Below are 19,367 nucleotides of genomic sequence, written 5' to 3' on the forward strand. Positions count from 1 at the left end.
TTGGGAATCAGGCTCCTTTGAGGAAGATGAAGACTACCTCAGAGTGCTCTGTTTTCATCAGAGCACCCTCCACAGAAACTTCCTCCCACCCCATAAAGTCTATGATCCCTTCCCTGCTCTCAGATGATCAAACCAGATATCCCTCCACTTCCCCCCCCACCTCCCCCCATCACGCACCCTGCAGAATGAGTAGCACAGCAGGTGAAGAGGGACATGGAACACTTTTTAATGTCAAGTCAGAGAACAACCCCTCCCTCCCCTACCCCAATCCCACTTTCCCTCATCACATCCAGGGCCCCTCCCCGAGGCCTCTCTGCTCCCCAGACTTGGAGAGGACAAAAGAAAAAAAAGAGATTTACCTAAAAACTGCATTTTTCTTCTCTTTCATACACACTCACACAAAGGTGGGAAATTAAATAAAATCAACTGAGAGGATTCAATTCTTCAGTGGTCACAAAGGCATCAGGGATTCCCGTAGTGGGCTAAAGCAAGTGGTTACTGGCGGTTTAGTTGGTTTGATTGCTTGCTGTCTGTGAATGCCCCAGGCGAGATGGAGAAGGGAAGCCAGAAGGCTTTGGCTTCAGAGAGCCACACCTGGAAAGATGCTGCCCCTGATTATTCATTGTTGATGGGGTTTTTTTTGTTGTTGTTTTTTTCTCTTCACTTTGTATAAATGTCTCTGACATGTAAAGAACCCAGGAAAATAAAATTTTTAAAAAGGCAGGAGCTGATTACACAATTACCAGTGAACTCTATCATCTTGTAGAAGATCAACACACAGCTAACGCCATATACAGCATGCAGTAATGTCTGAGAAAGGACCCTGCTGAGAAACAAAATGGCTAGAACTCTAACAAAAAAAATATATGTATATATATATATATATATACTGTATAATATATGCCCTCAAAAGAAGCATAGCCAACAAACCCAAGACACAGTGCAGATCAATTTCCCTTTTCTAAAGAGTATGGGGATAGCATAGAACTGCCTGTGTGAAATGTCAGAATTAGGGGGAATTGGTCACACTGGTGCAATGATATCTAAACTGGGCATGTAATGGATTCTTTGTTTGTTGTCTGTTTTCTGGTTGTTTTTGTTGTTGTTGTTGTTTGGTGAGTCTGCCAAGTCCTCACCAGGATCTGCCAGTTTTTAACCTAGTTGAGAAGTACATTGTTCTTTTTCTGTTCTTAATGTTTTCGTTCCTATGTATATATATATAATTTTTTGCTTTAGTTTTTGTCTTATTTTTTTGCACTAAGTTCTTGACTCACACGAGAAAATACAATTGATAAAATTAATAATGAATCAGAATCCCTTATCATTGTGATGTCCATGTCATAAAATGAAAAAAAAATTAAAAGTTTAACCATATCTTTTTGTGACTCTTATTTATGGGATTGTTGTGGCTGCCAGGCTGTCTTTTTTGTATTTGTTTTGTTTTTCCTTTTTTAAATTTTTTTGTATTTCATGACACTTGCCCTGGTGACCGTCTATACCAAAGGACCCTCCTCAGTGCATAATTGGTTTGTGTCCTAAGGAAGGATGGAATTTGAGATGATGACTTCTGAGTGGTCCACGGGGCTGGGGGTGGGGGCACTTAGTGGGCAGGATGGCTGAGCCCTTGCCCACCCTCGTGACAGAGAAGTCACTTACTGCTGCTTGTGGGTGGGTCCAAGCCGGGTGCATACTCTTCCCATTTGGGAAAAGAAAGAAAACTCAGTGGTACCTAAAATATCTGCAAGGCGATTTTCAATTTCCATTTGCTGTTTGTTTGTTTGTTTTTTAACTTTTGTGGTTTTGTTTTGTTTTGTTTTTTTTCTTCCCCCAAAGTATTCTTTGTTCCCCTCCCTCAAATTTCTCTCCCATGAGCGGTGATCCTCCAGAATTTCATTTGATTCTGACTCGTTGCTGTCGTGTGGCCGTGCTGCTGCGATGTTGGAGGTGCGGTGGTGGCAGCTCTACCCAGAGGGGAAGGGGCGGTCACATCAAAATTTGAGAAGCAGGTGTAAGAACAGAAGCGGGAGGAGCCAGACACCGCTTGCCCTCCGAGATGTCCCATTGCTAACCTCGCTGACTGCACCCGGGCCTGTGGAGAGAACACATGGATGATGAGCTGCTGCCTGTGGAATGGTTCAAGCATTTTCTAATGGCCTGGTCTGGTGGCATCAGGCTTGCCTCTGACAAGACATCCCTTACACAAAGCATGTGGTACTGCAGTTCTCCTGCTCCATGCATATGCACTGTGCCCATGGAGAGACCTCAGTTGCAAACAGAGAACAGGAGGCTTGGGTTCAAGTGTCCTGGTGACCTTTATGTAACATGCTTGGGCTCTGGTTCAGGGTCAAAGTTCAAGAAAGGACTTATTCAATAAAGTTCAACAGAGTTCAATAAAGCATGCCTCTTGTGTTGTGTGCCTCAACCTCTGCCCCTCTGAGCTCTCTCTGCCTTGGATATTCTCTGAACTCTCCAACTGCTCAGCCTGCTATTCAGGGAAGGAGTTGTTGGGGGTGTTATGATCTATTTGCAAGCTGATGCTGTTACTCTGTCAAACACAGAGGCCATCCTGCCAATTACTCTATCCCAGGGCAGGCCCTTGGTTCTACCTGAAACACTTGGCCTCTTCCCTGTCTGGACAAGGTAATAGCAGATGCTCAGAACTAGCCCATATCAGGTACACAGGGGATCAAGTAAGGGGACAGAGCCTGTCTGCTCACTGATGTGATTATATCTAGGAATGGACATGGGTACAGATCCTTCCTCACTGTGAGTCCGTAGGGGAGAGAACACAGAGGAAAAATGGTCCTACAGAGTACAAACCCATGTGACCTGTGTAAATACTCTTTGACATGGAGCTAAATACAGGAAGTGAGAGAACTGCATGATTATAGAAGCTTCCCTATTCTTAAACCCCATAGGTTCTATTAGCCCTTATGGTTATTAAAATGTATTGGTAAATGCTGAACCAAACCTAGGTATGACTGTCTAGATGGATTTGATACCAAAACAACAGGGCGCTTTCTCCATTGAACCTATTCTGTTGGCGATTGCTGCACTGAATTTAGTGAAGCTGATGATTCCATTCTAAGTCCTCGTGGGGAGGGAAACAAGGAACAGAGTCAGAGCCTGTTCGGGAGGCTCATTCATGGAGTCACTTCTGGTTAAATCAGATCAAAAAATAAAACCATGTTTCTTCCTTCCCCATAGGATGACACTGGATTCCTGGGACTTAGCCCTTGGGGGTAAATCTCTAAGTATTGGGGCAGTGGCGAAATATGATTCCCCAAATCTTAGGCCTGCATGATGTCTGTCTCACAGAATTCTCAAGGTTGAACTGCTTGGCAGAATGAGTCCCATGCAAGACCCCAGGGAATGTTGTCCTGCTCAGTGCCCTGCAGGAAAACGTGCTACACTAGATAATACAAAGCTGTTAGCATCCATAGGGACACAGGTAACAAAGGAGTATGCTTAAAAGTCCTGAGGATTTACATTTCAACTGCCTTTCACTTGAGATGAGTCACTAATGGGTTGTATCACCTACAATTGAATCTTTACACTTCTATACAAATCACCATTCAGAACTCCACTCACCCAGAATTTGGCTTGACCTCAAAGAGGCATGCTAATTCCTTGCACCCTCCAGAGCGACAGATTGCTTCTGTCCCCTGTGTGCTGCTCCAAGGTCTTCCCAGCAAGTCTCTTCCAGTGCCAAGGCAGAGGACTGAAGACACAAGACTCCTATCTGAGTGCCTGTGTCCCAACAAGTCTTTGTGAGAGCCAGGTTCCGCAACTTCCCCACACAAAGCTAGAGATCATAGTCTATTCTCTCTCTCTCTCTCTCTCTCTCTCTCTCTCTCTCTCTCTCTCTCTCTCTCTCTCTCTCTCTCTCTCTCTCTCTCTCTCCCTCTCTCTCTCTCTCTCTCTCTCTCTCTCTCTCTCTCTCTCTCTCTCTCTCTCTCTCTCTCTCTCTCTCTCTCTCTCTCTCTTTGCTAGTCCTGGGCTTGAGCTCAGGGCCTGAGCACTGTCCTTGGACTTTCTCAAGGCTAGAGATCTACCACTTGAGCCTCAGCACCACTTCTGGCTTTTTTCTATGTATGTGGGACCAAGAAATTGAACCCAGTCTTTGTTCATGAGGGGCAAGCACTACCCCTAGGCCAAACTCCTGGCTCATAATCTATTGTGTCTTGTACACACTGCTCAGAACTGTTCTCAATGTATCCTTCACAAGTGGTGCTTTGTGCTCCTAGCAGGGCAAATATCTGAAGACACACAGATCCTTCCCTCACCACCCCTACTCCCTGCCTCCTCCTCTTCTGAACACTGGCCCAGTAAGGGTTTGCTGAGTCCTATCTAAAGAAAGGATGAATGCTTGTTTCTAGACTGAGACTCTCCAGCCCAGGTGGTAGCTATGCATTGGCAAATGGCCCTCCCTAGCATGTCATAATGGAGAAGAACTAAGCAGGCAAAGCACTCCCAATGGAACATACACAATGGCCTTGTGGCTGTCAGCTCATACTTGTTCACATAGCTAAACCCCTCAGAGGCTTTTGTAGGTCTACTCCCTGTTGGAAAGGATCACAGGTAGTCTGCAGGCACAGACACTAACTGTCGTGGGAGAAAACTCTCCTTCCAGAACATGAAAGAAATCCACAATTGTCTGGGAATATGGACTTCCCTATTGATACACTGTCTAGGAAAAGCTCTGAAATTTCCATTGCTTCTGCTGAGACCTAGGAGAAGTTAGCACTCACTGGGTATAGAATAATGCTGTCTTGTCTTCACCTCCATCCACCTATGGACCCCCCTCACCTCCCCACTGTCCAATCTGCACATCTAGAAAACCTGGCCTGGCAGAGCTGTACAGATGAAGCAAGATCAGAGACAATTTTGAGGTAGAGACCCCAGCTTCTTCAGTCCTGCATACACACCCAGAGAAGACAAATAAGCAATGTCATGTCTTCCCATTTACAGAGCTTACCTATTCACAAGATGAGTTGTCACCCGGTGCCTTATTCAACATATTGCCAGGGTGATATGTCTATAATACCACATTCTTTTTTTTTTTGCCGGTCCTGGGCTTGAACTCAGGGCCTGAGAACTGTCCTTGGACTTTCTCAAGGCTAGAGCTCTACCACCTGAGCCTCAGCACCACTTCCGGCTTTTTTGAATATATGTGGTACTAAGGAATCGAACCCTGGTCTTCATGCATGCTAGGCAAGCACTTAACCACTAGGCCAAACTCCTGGCCTAATACCACATTCTTAACACTGCAAACATGAGCCCTGTAGCAGGACGAGAAGTACCTTCCAGTACTAGAAGTCCTTGGTGGCAGGGCATGCATCCCATCATGCTGTCCTGGCTGCCATTGCGATCCTTCATGTCCTCCCTTTTGCCATGTCCCCTGGGTGTCCCTGTCCTGTGCAGAGGCCCCCAAATCAGCACCCTCTATCTGTATTCACTTTTTTTTCACCTTCCCACTTTCATCTGATTAATTCTCATTGCCTGTTCCAGTTTCTTTTCAAGTCTTCAATAACTTCCTCCAGGTAGAGTTTCTTGTTTGCTCAGGCTGGGTCTTTGGATACCTTATGTAATCCTACTGTAATCTGCTCACCACCATGAATTCTAATTCTGTGTGTGTGTGTGTGTGTGTGTGTGTGTGTGTGTGTGTGTTATGTATTTTCTTCTTGGAGCTATCATCTTCTTAAGGTTTCATTAGCATGACAGGTATCCAATCAATATTTGTTGATGTTGTTGATAAGGAGAAACCACTGATTCATAAAATCATGTGTATTACACTTGACGAAATAAAAAAGTCAAAGCAAGTAAGAAATAAAAGAGCCAGGAGCAGTGGCACACACCTGTAATCCTAGCTACTAAGGAGGCTGAGATCTGAGGAGCTCAGTTTAAAGCCAGCCCAAGAACTAAAGACTATGAAACTCTTATCTCCAGCTATCACTAGAAAACCAGAAGTGCACTGTGACTCTAGGGGTAGAGTGGTAGCCTTGAGCTGAAGAGCTCAGGGACAACACTCAAGCCCAGAGGCAGGGCAGCAGCCTTGGACAGTGTCAAGGCCCAGCGTTCAAGCTCATGACCACCACCACCAACAATAAAAGAAATAAAGGAAAAATTGACTTCCTCTTAACTCTGTTCAACAGAAGTCATAAAATGGCTGGCGCTAAGTAAATATCTGCACAGAATCCAATCCATGAGAACTAGGAAGTCAGGCATAATGTCACAGTTGGGGAAATTAACCTATCACAGTGCCAAGGGCACTGTGAAAACAAGGGTGGCCAGCCCCTACTCAATAAATGAAACTAAATACCAAAGTGCTCAAGAAGCTTGCCCAGGATCCCTTGGCTTCTTCTCCAAAGCGTTTCTCCCTAGCATAGAGGTGCTTCTTTATGAGCTCGTGCATCACTATGAGAGAGAAAAGGCTCAACCAATGGGTCATGCAGCTGCCCTTCCTTACAGTCTATGAGACACAGGATACACTATGAGATCCAGGCAGGCTAAGAGGAAGGCCCCCCGCAGAGCCAGAGTGACAGCATGGCTCATCTTCTGGAACACAGCCGCACAGATGAAGCCATGGTTCTTCACCCAGCTTCCTCTCTACACTGATGCCTTTATTTCTCTGTCTCATTAGAGAGCTGTGAAGGCTCAAAGAGACTAATTACCAGGACAGTTAGGGTCCCAGAGAACTGTGATGAGTGTCAATTATCCATTGGAAACCATCTGGCAGGAATGAAAGCCTCAAATAAGACACATTTTATTCCTGGTCAAGTGACTCACCCAAGAACCTCCCCCTTCCTCCAACCTCCCCTCTCCATCCATTGCTTCCTTCCAGCTCCCAGTTCTATATATAGAGAAAGGTGTGGGGGGAGAAGGGGCAAGCAAAGGGCACATGCAAGGCCAGTGTCTACAATGATCATCGCATTAGAGCATCTCTATATGCAAGAAGAGAGACAGCCCTGGTGAGGAGAAGCCCAGAGCCCAAGCAATTCTAGGCACTGGCAGGTGCTCATTAGTGCCACTAGCAGAGATGAGTTAGATGTGGCACAAGTAGAAGCTCTCCAGGGAGGATTTGATGTCCTCAGAAGAAGGGTTAATCTAAATAATCTTGAGATGCTCAAAGTCCAGTAGAGAGAGGTCCCTTTAGGTTGCTTCTTAGAAACAGCTTAGGAAAGGGAGGCTTCTTATGCCCATAACCCATGGGCAGCAACTACCTGAAAAAAACAATGTACCAACCTTTCCAAGGAGTCATGGCTGTAGTTTTCACTTCTAAAAGAAATTAAGAACAAGCCACTGTTAAAGTAGAAAACAGTCAGGATTGCACACTTTGCAATCAGATGGGTTGAGGAAATGAATGAGCTCCAGCCCTAAGACCTCCTCCATGCCTCTTATGCCTACTTCTGGTCGTCCTGACCAAAGCATACAACTTATAGTGAATGTCTTCAGTCTTCTGTGGCAGCTATAATAAACTGGAGGCCAAGTCATGGTGTGAACAATAAAGATTACCACAAACTGAAGCGGAGCTAAAATATCCACCTAGCATCAGTAGGCGTTGTCCTAGACCTTTGGAGCTCAAGGTATTGAGAAAAATGTCTATTTGTAAACCAAGCTTTCTTTCTGTGGTCACCAGAGTATCCTTGAATTCATTGAAGTCTGAAGACTTCAAGTATTAAGTTGGCTGCTAGAGCTGGACTTGGATGCCAATGCCCATGTAAGGCCAAAATGGCAAGTGTGACTTACCATTTTAGAAACACTGATGAGTTCATTCTGCCTTTTCCCATTTCCTACTGGCACACCCCATCCATATGCCCAGATGTTAGCTCTTCTTTTTACTAGAGTGTGAAAAAAATGTCTATTTCAACAGCTTTAAACACTAAGGAAAAAAAAAACCCAGAGCCTCCATCTTTTCTGTGGATGACAGGGGTCTTGTCTTTCCTGAGGTTGTGATATCTACCTTGCATTGCCCTCTTTTGACAAAGGCCACTGGAGTTGCTCTCTGAGAAGTGGCATTCAAATATTTTTTTCATTGAAGTAGTATCATGGGGAATCCATGATCTCTGTATATATAAATTCCTTGAATATAGGAAGTTAATTTAGATAAAAATGTTCTATATCTAGAATCAGAGAAATACAAATGTTCCTGTACGTCCAAACACTACATCTGTACTTTAAAGCCTTTCACAATGTGATATCCTCTTGATTTAGGTGGACACAAACAATGTTGAGAGATCAATGTAAAGTTATTAAGATATAGGCAATGGTCAAGCCAAGATGTAAAGCCAAGATGGTAGATAATAGCCCATGGTAATGGTACCATGTAATTAATGTGTTTTCGTGAGCAAGGACAGCCAAGAAATTAAGAAGGAGTAGATTTATGAATCTTCCTGTGTCCACATGTAGGGCTAATGGAAAGAGAAAGACAGAGACTTGAAGCAATGAGGCATTCATACAATGTTTGTCCCCAAGTGTAAAGCATTTGAAGGGAAGGTCCTATGGCAATAAGGCTGTTAATTCATAAGGACAGAAGGAAGGTTCCAATTGTACTAGGGACTCAGAAAAAAAGGTAGAAGTTTATGGCACAAGTCGCTGCTTCTAGGTATCAGAAGAATTTTCTATATAGCAAAAAATCTGAAAACAGCTGTACCTTGATTGTTCCCATTTAGCTTTTCCTCATCTCCAATGCACACTACTTGAAAACATCCACAAAAGCAAAGAACAATTTGACACTGTCTTTGTGACTTTTGCTAGAACCTATCCTTGAGCTTTTCCAAGTAACAGTGTTTCAGCTTTTCTAAGGAACAAAGAGTTTTATTGGCCTTCACTTATCACACAAGAGAAACAAATGAAGGAAAGATGTTCCTCCTATACATTCTAAACCTTCAAGTTGCATGCCAGTCCTTTCTCTTTGCTCTGGCATAGAAGAGATGTAAGCATGCTGACATCATCCTGTCATTGGCTATTGTATCCAGAAGAACAAAACTTCTGTGAGCACCCAAAGCCAGTAGTAGCCAGAAGCTCAAATCTTTAAGTGACATCTTGGTGAACAAGAAAGGAAAATCCTAAAAAAATTAACTATTTTTTCTTTGCTAATAAGGACCTTGACTGAAATTTAACTGATCTGGTAGTGATATATTAACAATAAGCCAGAGTAGAGAAACAAAGGTCAGGAGAAACAAAAAAATAATGAGAGGATCGTAAAAAAGAAAGGGGGAAGGGGGAAAGGAAATAAGAGGAATGGGGAAAAAAGAAGGAAAAGAGGGCCAGGCATGGTGGCTCATACCTGTAATCCTAGCTACACAGGAGGCTGAGATCTGAAGATCATGGTTCAAAGCCAGCCTGGGCACTACAAAGCTGTGAATCTCTTGTCTCAAATTAATCACTAGAAAACCAGAAGTGGGGCTGTGGCCCAAGGGTAGGGCAGTTGCCTTGAGCTGAAGAGCTCAGGGACAGTGCCCAGGCCCAGAGTTTATGACCACCACCATACATACAAAAGAAAAAAAGAGGAGGAAAAAAGGGAAGGAGAAATGATGTATGGAAGGAAGGAAAGAAGGAAGGAAGGATGGAAGGAGGGAAGGATATAGAGAAGAAAGAATAAAGGAAGAGGAGAGAAAGGAAGGAAGGAAAAAAAGAAAAAAGTGAGGAAGGAGAAATGACAGAGGGAAGGAAGAAGAGAGGAAGAAAGGAAAGAAGGAAAATAAGGAAAGTGAATGGGAAGGAGAAAGGATAGGGTGGGATAAAAAAAAATAAAAAGCAATGGGAAAAAAAGGTAAAAGAATCCTACATACAACATCCTAAGTCTAAACTCAGCCAGTCTTTGTCAGGCAAGACAGAAGCCATCATTCTTTAAGCAAAAACAATACTCCTAGCTGAATCCAGGCAATCCAGTCAGCTGGGGCTGCTATTAAATTATAATAGGCAAAGGAGAACTGAGTAAGGAATACTATTCTACTCTCATAGAAAGAGAGTAGAGATATTTCTTTGCATCTTCTCTTAGTTTGGCACATATGTACTTGCTGTAGAAATGCAAACTCTGGATGACTTGATGACTGGCCCAATGAACTATTTTTAATCCTCTGTCGGAAAGAATGGATCATCTTTTCAGCTGCAGTTGTTTCAGTCTGCTGTGCAGAGTCTACTTTAGCTCTCCAGTCTTTAATAAACGGGTTTGATGGTCACTGTGAATCTCACAGGCATTAATCAGCCAACAGTCCCTAGGTTGCTGCTGATAGCATCAAACCTAACTTAATGCCTAGAAGATAAAAGACAAAGGATCACTGAATGGGAAATAAGCAGTTTTGGAGCTATAAAGCTGGCAGTGTGGGCAATACACACACTTGTCGGTGTGGAAGTTTCTTGAGAGATGGTGGCACAGCACTGAGTTTTCATTTATCACTGCATGTGTCCAGTGTTTCCAAATATTAATATGGGAAGGTGGCATGCAATCTGTTGTGTTTGCAATAGAGAAGCAGAGAAATACTACTTCAAGGATGGCAACAAATGCTGAGAATGAACAAAATGCTCTTATCAAAATCCTTCTACTCCATCTCGATATTATGGAGAAAATAGCTTTGAACTTCTCTTAAAGCCAAAGGTTTCCTGTCAGTACAAAGGAAGCCACACATTCATATGAATCTTCCTTGTGTTTCTGAGCTGAAGATGAACGTTCTATGGAAGTACTGCCTAAGAAAATAGGTAGCTAGGAAAGTAAGGTAAGGGGGGCGGGGAAACATAGGTGAAGAAAGTGCTCAATCTGTCGCCTCTAAACTCTCAGTTGTAAGGACAAGTCCAGCAGACTATCCTGCAGACTGTATGCACCCAACTACAGAGCCTTCCAGGTGTCTACAACTTCTGTTCTGACCCATATTCTACACACAAAAGGGTGAAGGGTTGGATATACCCAGAAGATCAGAATGGAAAGTTGAAGGAGAAGTCCTTTCACCAAAGTTCCCAAATCACAGAAAGGGCAGTAAGGTATTCCCAGCTCTTTCTGAGCAGGTGGAGCCTTGTAGTTTCATCTCAGGCTCACTATTCTATGTTTGCTTTTATTCATACTTGATTTTGCTGCTCACAGCTTTGATGTGGGAGGACACTCCTTCAGGTGAGCATGCCTGTTTCAAACCACTAACTGAACTGAGTATAGTTTTGTATGACTGTAATCACAACACTCAGAAGGCTGAGATCGGAAGTTGTCAAGTTCCAGTTTGGCCTGGGCTACATATATAGTAAGACTGCTCAAAAGATCTAAACAAGCAAACAGATGGACAAACAAAAACAAAATCTATTGCCTGTGTTTCAAATATTCCCTTTTTTGTTTTTGAGAATAAAGTCCTAAGTGGTGAGAATTGGCTTAATCTCTTCTGAAAGTCCCTACATACCAAAACATGTGTCCTAACTTCAGTTGCTAACATCTCTCTAGTCATTTGTGTTAATATTTTCCTGGCATCATTATTTTAGCTCTGTGAACATGTCTGACAGTGGGGGGGGGATCAGAAAACCTAAGTTAAGTCATTAGTTGAACCTCTAATGCACATTAGGAAAAGGGTGGGAGGGGTACATCAGGGAGTTAATCGTGGAATTGAGGGGAGGGGAAACAAAACATAAAGCAAGGGGGGATACTGACCTTGCAACAAAGTTGAGCTTGTAGGCTCATTTAGTTCTAAATCAGGTGAGGGACATACAGGAGAGAAAAATGAAAACAAACACATATATTATATACAGTTGCTATATATTTGTCATATATAGTTTGTATACCGTCACTTACAAGTATTTTTGGAGGCATGGATAAATAAAGGAAGACAAACACACACACAAAAAAACCCAACATGGCAGGACGAAGTGAAATGAGAGTAACAGGGAAATTATTTACTCTACACAGTTAAGTGAGATGGCTGGGAAGGGAGGGAGCAAGCCACTACTCTGTATGTCTTCCATTGTGGATGGATTCACTATGAGTTTTCCTTGTGCTGGATGGAGTCACTGGTGTGGCATAAAAGGAACATTTCACCCTTTCCAGGGGAGATTTGGCCCCCCATATCCTCATCCTCCTTATAGCAATTTGGGAAACGAAGTGTAGAAATGTCTGATTTCATGGTAATCATGATCATTGATGATGATACTCATGACTTAATGATCAGAAGGAAAGAGCAATATCTCTCTGGAATCACTCTGATTCAGGAATATGAGAGCTGAGGTCTCAAGTTCTGTGGTCCCAGAGTCCTATTTCTTTGTGATTAGAAGGACCATCCCACCACTCCTTAGTTTATGTCTTCCAAACGTTTCTGACCATGGAAAATCACTATGCTGAATTCTTCACTTTTCAATGCCTCACGGGAAGAAAATGCAATACATGTACAAGTTGTTGACAAGATGATAATTTAGTTGGCTTTCTAGAATGTTATTGGAGACTAAACTTCACCATGAATGTGTAGTTATATAAAGTAAATCCTGTTGTTCAACCTACCCAAGACTCTTTGGTGGCTCTTAATGGAAAATAACATGAAATTCCCCACCCCCCAAAAAAAATCCCACTATATTTGGAAAAAGACCTCAAAAATGATGGTGAGATTCAATAATAAGCTTAAGAGGGGCAATACTGTCTAGAACTAGACTTTGTTCTAGCTAAAAGGCTAGGAATATTGGCCTTAAAAATTAATGGGGTTTCAATAGTTCCATGGAAGGATCGAAGTACACTTTTGAGCTCCCCATAACAGAGGCCACAAAAAGGAACTGGTTTCTGTTTTCAAACCACATTTGAAAAATGCTTTGAGCTTGCATCTCCTTAGAGACAAACAAGTTACAGCTCTGAGACTTCCTGCACTATAGGACATCCATGCTATCTTTGACCCAGTCTTGCTTATCTCATCTGCAAAGGTACCCAATGTTTTACAATGCATTTGGTAGAGTCTTGGACTCCATAAAACAGGCATGTGCCAAAGCACATGCACAGGGTGAATGTTTTCCAACCAAGAAACATGGGGGCATGGAAGGGGAATCAGTTATAATTGCCACGTGTTGTTCTGTTAAAAAGAGGATATTTATGACACACGCTCCTTTGCTTTTCTTGTCATAAAGGCCAGTTATTTCACTCTTAAAATATCTGCTGCCTCACCCCATTCTCATCTTGAGATGACTTAAAGAGAAGAAGCTAGGGAATTAGACAAGTAGTGATAAAGTCGATGGCAAAACCATTTCACGCCTCCAAATCAGAGAAGAGAGCTCAAAGCAGGAGGAAGATTTTACAAAACTGGGGCCCCTATTGTCCCTGTAGATTGTATGTGGTTTGAAGCTGAAGGGAAAGTGCTGCGAGTGCCTTGCCTTGCAAGGAAAGCAAGGATGGGCCCATTCTTTGCAAATATGGATCCTCTGTACTTACAGACAGGCACCTGCCAAAAACCCAAAACTGTCTGACAAATGAGAGGAGCACTTGTAACTATTCTTGTGTGTGAAATGCCAGAGAGATCAATCACTCTCATCACAGCTCTGCCCATTTTGAGCTACAGACTCGAGGGTCAAGGGCACCTTCTCCTTCCCAGCTTTCAGATAAAGCTGGGCTTTATTTCATGTGCTGAATAGAAGAAAGCCGGGAGGATGTGATTTGGAAGAAGAGATGGAATGATGGAGTATAAACTATTACCTGGAGTATTTGGCAGGAGAGAAGGAGAGGGCGCATTTATGGCTACAGGATTATCTGGGTGTTCTCTTACAATAACAAGAATTTAGGTTCATTTCTGTTATCTGCTAAATTTCTTGCCTTTCTTTCCCCATTGCATTCTATCGGCTTTCTTACCAGGGGCCTTTGGGGGAAAAGGATCTGAAAAATTCCAAGCTCACTGAACTTGGTATGCTAAGCAGAAATTTGCTCAAAAGGTAACCCGGAATGGGGCCTGTGGGGAGAATTTGCATCCATTAAGGATTAAAGCCACTGCCAGACACAAGGAGTCTTGCCTGGCTGCAGACAGACAGAAGTCTGTCTGGTCACATGCTGTGGTCTAGGGAAAGATTGTTGCTTTCTTCCGACACCAGAGTTGTTGCCATATATGAAAGGAAGACAATATTCCTTGCACGTGCTAGTAGTACATCAATAATGCGTTTAAGGAAGCAATCCATGAATGACTATGTGGCCTCTTTCAAGATGGTAGTGTGGATGGACAAATGTCTTAACCAGCAAGATAACATCCAGTGACACAAATGGGAAACTGGGAAAATGCTTATTTGCTAGATTATGTTTCTTTATCCCACTGAAATAAAGAATTTTAAGGAGCCTCCAGATTTATAACTCTACTTTTACGACTATAACCCTATTTCTCTTGTATCCCAAAGGCTGGAAGAAGTTTCAGAAAGGGGACAAGTTACACTAAGCCAGAGAACAAAGTACTAAATTGTTAGTGCTTTCCTCTGGCCTCTTTGTAATTTCACCCAATTATAATTCCTAAGTCAGTTTAGGAGATATCACCAACGAGGGGGGAAAAGGTCAATTTTAGCATCCCTAAGTTATCCTTGTCTCTTGTGTCAGATTATTTTTTTATTATGTAATGAAATTAATATTTACTTATCTTTTCAGGTCCTAATGTCTACTTTCATATATTCACAAAATTTCCTTTTGTCTGTGAATGTGTGTGTGTATCTCTCTTTGGCTCCTTTACTCACTTATGATACTTTCTCCTCCTTCCAGCCTCTCCTCTTAGCTCCTCCCTTCTGGCCACCCTTCTTTATTACACAGCCTCTCAGAGCCCAGCTCAGGGCACATTCTCACCAAATAGTGTGATGCTGGCATTGGTGTGTCCCAATTTGTTGGAAGCCACACATGTATAGTTCCCGTAGTCATGTTCAGAGACATTGAAAAAGATGAGTTTTGAGAGGAAAGGTCTGTTTTCCACTTTGACGCCTTTCTTTCCTTCAATCAGTCTGAGAAAAACAAGAAACAAAGCAAAAGGAGAAAAAAGGAGATGGTCAATTTTTCTAATTCATCAGACCTCATCAGGTTCATTTATTGCTACCATATATTTATACTGGATAACATGTTACTGTATTTCTCTCTCATTCTCCCTCCCTTCCCCCTTCTCTTCTCTCTGTCTCTCTGTCTCTCTGTCTCTCTGTCTCTCTGTCTCTCTCTCTCTCTGTCTCTCTCTCTCTCTCTCACACACACATACACACACACACACACACACACACACACACACACACAGTCCTGTCAAAGATACCTTACCTTCCTAAACTAACATTTAAATTCTTAGAAGGGAGGTATATCATTGTATCCTTGCATTGTAAAGCTGACAGTCATATCACAACAAATATAGCATGCCAGTTGTGTGACATTCAGAATAATACCATTCATGCAAGAAGAGCTGCTCAAAAGTGTTGACTTATGAGGCTCCTGACAGTGGTAATGATGATGGTGATATGATGATGATGACGACAACGATGATGGTGATGATGATGATGATGATGGTGATGATGATGACTAGTGAACATTTTGTCATGAATGAAAAAATAGACCTGATTTTTTTTTGTGTGTGTGTGTGTGTGTGCAAGTACTGGAGGTTAATTCAAGGCCTTAGCGCTGTCATTTAGCTGTTTTGCTCAAGGCTGGTACTCTATCATTTGAGCCAAACTACCTCACTTCTGGCCTTTTGGTGATTAATTGGAGTTAAGAAGCTTATGGACTTTTCTGCTCCGGTTGGTTTTGAACTTTCTTTCTCAGCTATCAGCCTCCTGAGTAGCTAGGATTAGATATATGAGCCATGATTACATATAATGATAATGAATATGACATGTAAGCGTACATCTAATGTGCCAGTGTATGGAGGTGTGATTGTATAAAATGTGTCTGGACAATGGACATGGGTTAAAGCAAATGTGACCGGGAGGTGCCTGCAGTGCTTGTAAATCAGCAATGTTACTATCTGTCCCTGGATCATAGTATACAGAGAAGACAGCTATTTTGCATTGTTGGGAGGTTTACATTTAAGAGATTACAGAAAGATGTTATCCACATTTCCTGCTAAGACTCATGCCTACATCAGAAAAAGAAAGGCAGGTTCTGGCTAGAGTTTCCATCTAACATTTGTCTCTCTAAGGAAATCATCAGGTTGATTAGAAGGATTTGACTTGCTTCTCATGATACAGCTTTTCTTCTCCCCTGAAGCTCAGGGCAATGAACTGGTCTGAGTCTACCATCATCAGTGCAATGTTTCCCTTGTGCAAGTCTTGTGGACACTTCTGTGGATCCAGTGGTACCACATATCCCCCACCCCTTCCCAAATGGTTAGTAGCTACTGATTCTCTAGGGGGCACTGTACAAGGCAGGGTCCCAGCGACTGCACCAAGAGGCCTCTGGGATCTAGTTATGGGGATTGAGGTGATTTACCCTTTGGACAGCATTCCTGGGGTGGGGTGGAAGGCTTCACATCAGAATGAAGCTGTGAATTAGATTTTGGCTCCATGGTGGGAAGTCTTACTTGAAGCAGGTCCATGCTTGACAGCTCTGAAATATCCTTAGCTAAACATAGAGTAAGGTGGCCAGCCACACTTTGCCGCATTTTGCAGCTCCTGGGGCGATTCATGGTCCCCATTCTCATAACCTCCATCCTGTGTTGCCACCCAGCTTCACTTTCTTAATGAAGCTGTAGACTTTTCAATGGCTACTGTCGCTGTTGGGTGGGTGTCCATTACTCTGCACAGAATTTTACTTCCTCTCTCTTTGACTGATAATAAACCACAGGACTAGGCAGTTGAGTGCTTTTAGTATAAAGTCAAATGTGTCTATCCACCCTTTAAGAGAACCTCTGGCCCCCATCACTATGACTGATTATGGAAGTTTGCCCCATCTCACAACAAGCAGGATAGGGGTAAGAGCTGTCATTCTAGGGTAGTGCCAGATGTGATATATCTCACTGGGAATTACCCAGTAAAGCTTGCCTGGCAGGCAGCCCAGGTGGTAGAGATATGACTGGCTGTGACAAGAGCACCACTGTGGTCACAGAGGCAGTGGTGTTCTTGTCATGGTGGGAGGAGAAAATATTCCATTCACTGAAGAACACTAAAACAAAACAGTATGAGTAGTCAATGGTAAGTGGAGTGAAATCAATGGAAAGGGAGCCAGGCCCCAGTAGCTCACACCTATAAGACTAGCTACTCAAAGATCTGAGGATTGAAGTTCGAAGCCAGCCTGGGTACTTTTGTCTCCAATTAAGAGCACCCCCACCACACACACACACACACACACACACACACACACACACACACACACACACACACACACACCACATACATACACTGCTACAAGTGGAACTGTGGCTCAAGCTGTGGAACTAGCCTTGAATGAAAAAACTAAGGGACATGGACCAGGCCCTGACTATAAGCTTCCAGGGCTAGCAAGTGCATGTGCACTGGTACACATATACACATCAATGGCAACGGAGGAACAATCAGAGAAAATCAAAGATGAGGAAAGGAAGAGGCCAGATCCAGGGTCATACCCAAGGCCAGACTACCAAGCCCTGTCTTCCTGGAGAAATAAGGGTGAAAATCACAGCTCTTCCTAGCCTTGGGGCTTCTGTGGCAAGAGGACATCTCTCCGTTTGTTATAACAATGAGAATTTTTGTTCAACTTACTTTCCTGTGTTTTGAGATCTTGCCTTTGGTCTCTATGTTTGTTCCTACTTTTCCCTCCGTTAAATGTCTCGATAATGGGAACACAGTTGGTTAATTTTCATTTAGCACTAGATCATTGTAGCTCTGTAATTTTTTCTGCTGTGGAAACTTGAAGCTTCAGTCTTTCTTTAGTATAATAATGAAAGTGGTGGGAGATAATACATTTCGGTGTTGTTGAAAGATGGACAAAAGCCAACTCTACTTCTCCTTTGTTTTTCTCCATTTCTGCCTCTGCTCTTCCTTCCATACAATGGGCAAGGAAAGTATACCATCATTTTTGCTAGAGGCTAAATATAAGTCCTTAGAAATGAAAATTCTGCTGGGTGCCAGTGGCATGTCTATAATTCTAGCTATTTGAAGATCACATTTTAAAGCCAGTGCAGGCAGACCAATCCTCAAGACTCTTACCTCCAATTAACCAGAAAAATGCTCAAGTGATAGGGTGCTAGTCAAGAACAAAAACAGATCCTAGCCAGAGCTAAAAAGCCCTGCATCTGAGTCCTAGTACCAGCACAATTCTTTTCACTGTAAAGAGTTATAAGAATGCAGCAGATTTTAGGATTAAGTGATTTACTTCTAAACAAAATTTAACTATTGACTCAAAACATGTCATTGCTTTTGATGTTTAAGTGGCCAGTTAGCACAAGAAAAGCAAGATGCACTGAAGCTTGTCCATAAAGAATGGGGAACAGTTTCTCAAACTGGACTAGAATTTCCCCTACTGGTCATGTCAGATTATTTTATGTTGTCTTCTCTCCTCAGTTTCCAAGTCTCTAACTCCAGCAACACTAGTTCCATTTCTATTAAAATATTCTGAACATAGACTGCACTTGCACATTTATTTGTTGTTCATACACTTTAAAATAGCTTTTTGATAACAGTAATTGCCAAGTTGTCTGGCTGTACAGAGCCACTGACCCTTAAACTGACATGCCATTTGATAACTTCTCTAAATGACCATCTTTAGTGACTCACAACAAATGTTCCCATGATGACTGCAACAATGGAAAGGAAAGGGATGGTCTTGAGTCTTTTTTTTTCCTACAGAGAAAGAACAACCTGGACACAAAGAGAGGGCTCACAGGGTCATACAAAGCTACTCATAGAGTCTGGAATGGAAATGGGAGAACATTCTAGGAGCAGCTAATGTGGGAGCCACTTCTTAGACCTAGGAATGTGTTAAAAAATAAATAAAAAACAGCATCAGCTAAAATGCATTATTTTTGGTGGCTTAGAAAAAAAATTTTTTTACAGATCTTACAGTGCTGCTTTTGGTTCTGAATTTGTGAGTTTGGATTTCCTGGAAAATATGTTCCTGATTGTTGAGTGATGGTTCTGCATAGTAACATTAAAAATGGAGCTGAATTTTAAAACAATGAAGACATTTGCACACTCATGGTCAGTACTGCACTATTCACTATAGCCAAATTATACAAACAACCCAGATGCCCTATAATGGATAAGGGTGAATAATACATACACACGTATATCAGGGGAAGAGAATCCAGTCACAATATTTAGTGAACATATATGAAAATAAAATCAGGTCACTTGAAAGAATGGATAAGGTTAGTGGAGTTGGGAATGAAAAATACAAGTTATAATATTGGTCAAGATGCATTGTACTCATAAACTAACGAGATGAAATTAAACCCCTAGTAGAAATAATTAATGAGAATATAAAAATATATATCTATCTACCTATC

General features: G+C 42.4%; 1 protein-coding gene across 5 annotated transcripts in view; it reads right to left on the reverse strand.

Moving 5' to 3' along the window:
- Positions 1–1,528: 1,528 nt before the first annotated feature.
- Positions 1,529–19,367, reverse strand: part of LOC150045740 (neurotrimin) — a 1,008,551-nt gene continuing 990,712 nt past the window's right edge. The window contains exons 7-10 of one of the 5 annotated variants that reach the window (XM_090319730.1): positions 14,762–14,913; positions 11,630–11,665; positions 7,246–7,278; positions 1,529–2,089 (exon numbers count right to left, since the gene is read on the reverse strand). In XM_090319730.1, the coding sequence (XP_090175856.1) occupies positions 1,989–2,089; positions 7,246–7,278; positions 11,630–11,665; positions 14,762–14,913 (322 nt within the window). In that variant the 3' untranslated portion in view covers positions 1,529–1,988. Of the gene's footprint in view, positions 2,090–7,245; positions 7,279–7,749; positions 7,842–11,629; positions 11,666–14,761; positions 14,914–19,367 lie in introns of those variants that run through there. The other 4 variants (XM_090319733.1, XM_090319732.1, XM_090319731.1 and 1 more) reach the window with 4 other exon arrangements.

This window comes from Megascapheus bottae, chromosome 27, assembly GCF_031878675.1.
Source record: "Megascapheus bottae isolate mThoBot1 chromosome 27, mThoBot2.hap1, whole genome shotgun sequence".
NCBI lineage: Eukaryota > Metazoa > Chordata > Mammalia > Rodentia > Geomyidae > Megascapheus > Megascapheus bottae.